At 30.6% G+C, this 2,072-nt stretch overlaps 1 protein-coding gene across 3 annotated transcripts; it reads left to right on the top strand.

Moving 5' to 3' along the window:
• Positions 1–383: 383 nt before the first annotated feature.
• On the top strand, positions 384–1,822 carry LOC127091672 (protein yippee-like At4g27745). 3 transcript variants are annotated; one of them, XM_051030357.1, is made up of 3 exons: positions 384–560; positions 664–793; positions 1,416–1,822. In XM_051030357.1, exons 2-3 carry the CDS (start codon positions 701–703, stop codon positions 1,641–1,643), a joined length of 321 nt encoding a protein of 106 aa, XP_050886314.1. In that variant the 5' UTR covers positions 384–560; positions 664–700; the 3' UTR covers positions 1,644–1,822. The 3 variants fall into 3 exon arrangements, with proteins under 3 accessions (XP_050886314.1, XP_050886316.1, XP_050886315.1); XM_051030359.1 differs by having other exon boundaries at positions 419–560; positions 694–793; XM_051030358.1 differs by having other exon boundaries at positions 544–793.
• The last annotated feature ends 250 nt before the right edge of the window (positions 1,823–2,072 follow it).

Genomic DNA, 2,072 nt, shown 5'->3' with positions numbered 1-2,072 from the left:
ATATTTTCTATCTTTCTTTGTTTGTTCCTTGTGCGCAGCTTGCTGAACACCGTATGCATTCTCTTCTAATGCAGGTATTCCATGGTTCACGATTTCAATCACATCTTAAAATTTAAAGATGACTTTCATCTACGTAATCCACCATTAGTAGTTCTCCCCTTTGAATACACGTGTATTGTTTAGTAAACAATTCTAATATAACTAATATTAATTATATGATAAACAAGGAGATACCATTAGTGAGATGGCCATTAAATAATTTAATAAATATTCTTAAAAAATATAACTAACTACCAAATAAAAATAAGATTCCATAATAATATTCTAAGAAATAATATTTCCATACATTGAAATAAACAATCATTAATCAGCATTTTAATCATGTGCCATATAATGTCTATCTTACCTATTTTTGTGGTTCAAAATCTTTTAATCTTGCAATTTAAATAGTAACAACTTCACTAATCAGATCTAGCACAATCTGTTTAAATTGTCAAGTGAGAGAGAAGTGAGAAAACACTCATCTTGAAGACAATCAATCATCTATGTTTACAGGGCAGGTACCTGTAATTTAATTTCAATCTTGCAAAAAAAATCAAGTTTCTTGCGTTTTTTTCTTCTTCATATTGATGTATTGATCTGCGTTTGGTGTCAAATGGGCAGTTTCATATCCACATAATCACTTTCCTGAAGGTTTGATATGGAAAATTTGATTGAAAGCAGATTGTACTTTTGCTTTAATTGTAGAAACCATGTTGCACTTCATGATGATGTCATTTCAAAAGCCTTTCAGGTGAACACTCACTCACTTTTATCTATTCAGATTTGGGATTACCCTTCTTACAATCATGATAAACCTAATTAGACAATCTAATCTACTATGATTATTGTTATTGGATTTGGAAGAATCTTAGGTTACTTGTTTAGATTAATTTTATTACACTATTTTCACATGTACATGTTCAATTACTTCTATTAATTTTAAAATTTAGAGTTGGAACGAAACTTAACCTATAAAACCGGCCGATAAGGAGAGAGATTTTTCATGCTAAGGCCGAGCATTATCTAGATTGTCAGATAGTCAATGATCCAACATATGTCGAATAGACTATAATATCGTTGGAAATTTTAGGTCGGGCCTAACTTTAGCCAACAATACATCACCGTCTTGTAAGGTGATTGATGACTCTCCCTCAGAGTTGGAGCGTGACCTGAGTTACATCACCGTCTTGTAAGGTGATAGATGCCTCCCGCTCATAGTTGGAGTGTGACCTGAGTGATCTAATAACGAATTAGGGTTTAGGGTCTAGTGATTTAATAACGAGTGATTCTTTGAATTCTGGATATACTCTAATATTGTTTTAAAATGTGATTTGGGCCTACAAATTGGTGATTACAATTTGGTAAAATTTCAGGGAAGAAGTGGAAGAGGTTTTCTGTTTTCACATGCAATGAATGTTAGAGTAGGGCCAAAAGAAGACAAAGAACTGATAACAGGTCTCCATACAATTGCTGATGTCTCCTGCTGTGACTGCAATCAGGTTCTTGGTTGGAAGTATGAAAGAGCCTATGAGGAAAATCAAAAGTACAAGGAAGGAAAATACATACTTGAGAAATCTAAAATTGTTAGAGAAAATTTGTAGTGGCTGGCAGAAGAAGCCATATATTGAGGATTTGGGTCAAATATCCATTAAAACTGGCTCAATTCAGTGAATGACATTCAATTCACTATCGCACAAATAGTCTTCACTCAAACTAGTTCACATAAGTTTATTGTGCTATATACGGGTTACTCGACTTTAAATATGTCAACTTTGACAGATTTCAAATTTTATAGAATTGGGTAAAAAAACTATTATAATATAGACTCAAAAATTATTATTTGAGTCCGGTTTAATACGAATTTCGGACTATTCAAGTATAAATAACTTTTTTTAAATTATTTTTTATATAAAAATTAAAATAAAAACTCAATAATATTTATTATAAATACAATAAAAATTATACTATTTTAAATATAATATACTTTCAAGTATTATATTATTTTTTATAAATACTATAATATGTTTTTA

This window comes from Lathyrus oleraceus, chromosome 6 (genome assembly GCF_024323335.1).
Source record: "Lathyrus oleraceus cultivar Zhongwan6 chromosome 6, CAAS_Psat_ZW6_1.0, whole genome shotgun sequence".
Lineage (NCBI taxonomy): Eukaryota > Viridiplantae > Streptophyta > Magnoliopsida > Fabales > Fabaceae > Lathyrus > Lathyrus oleraceus.
This window is presented reverse-complemented; position numbering and strand designations above follow the sequence as displayed.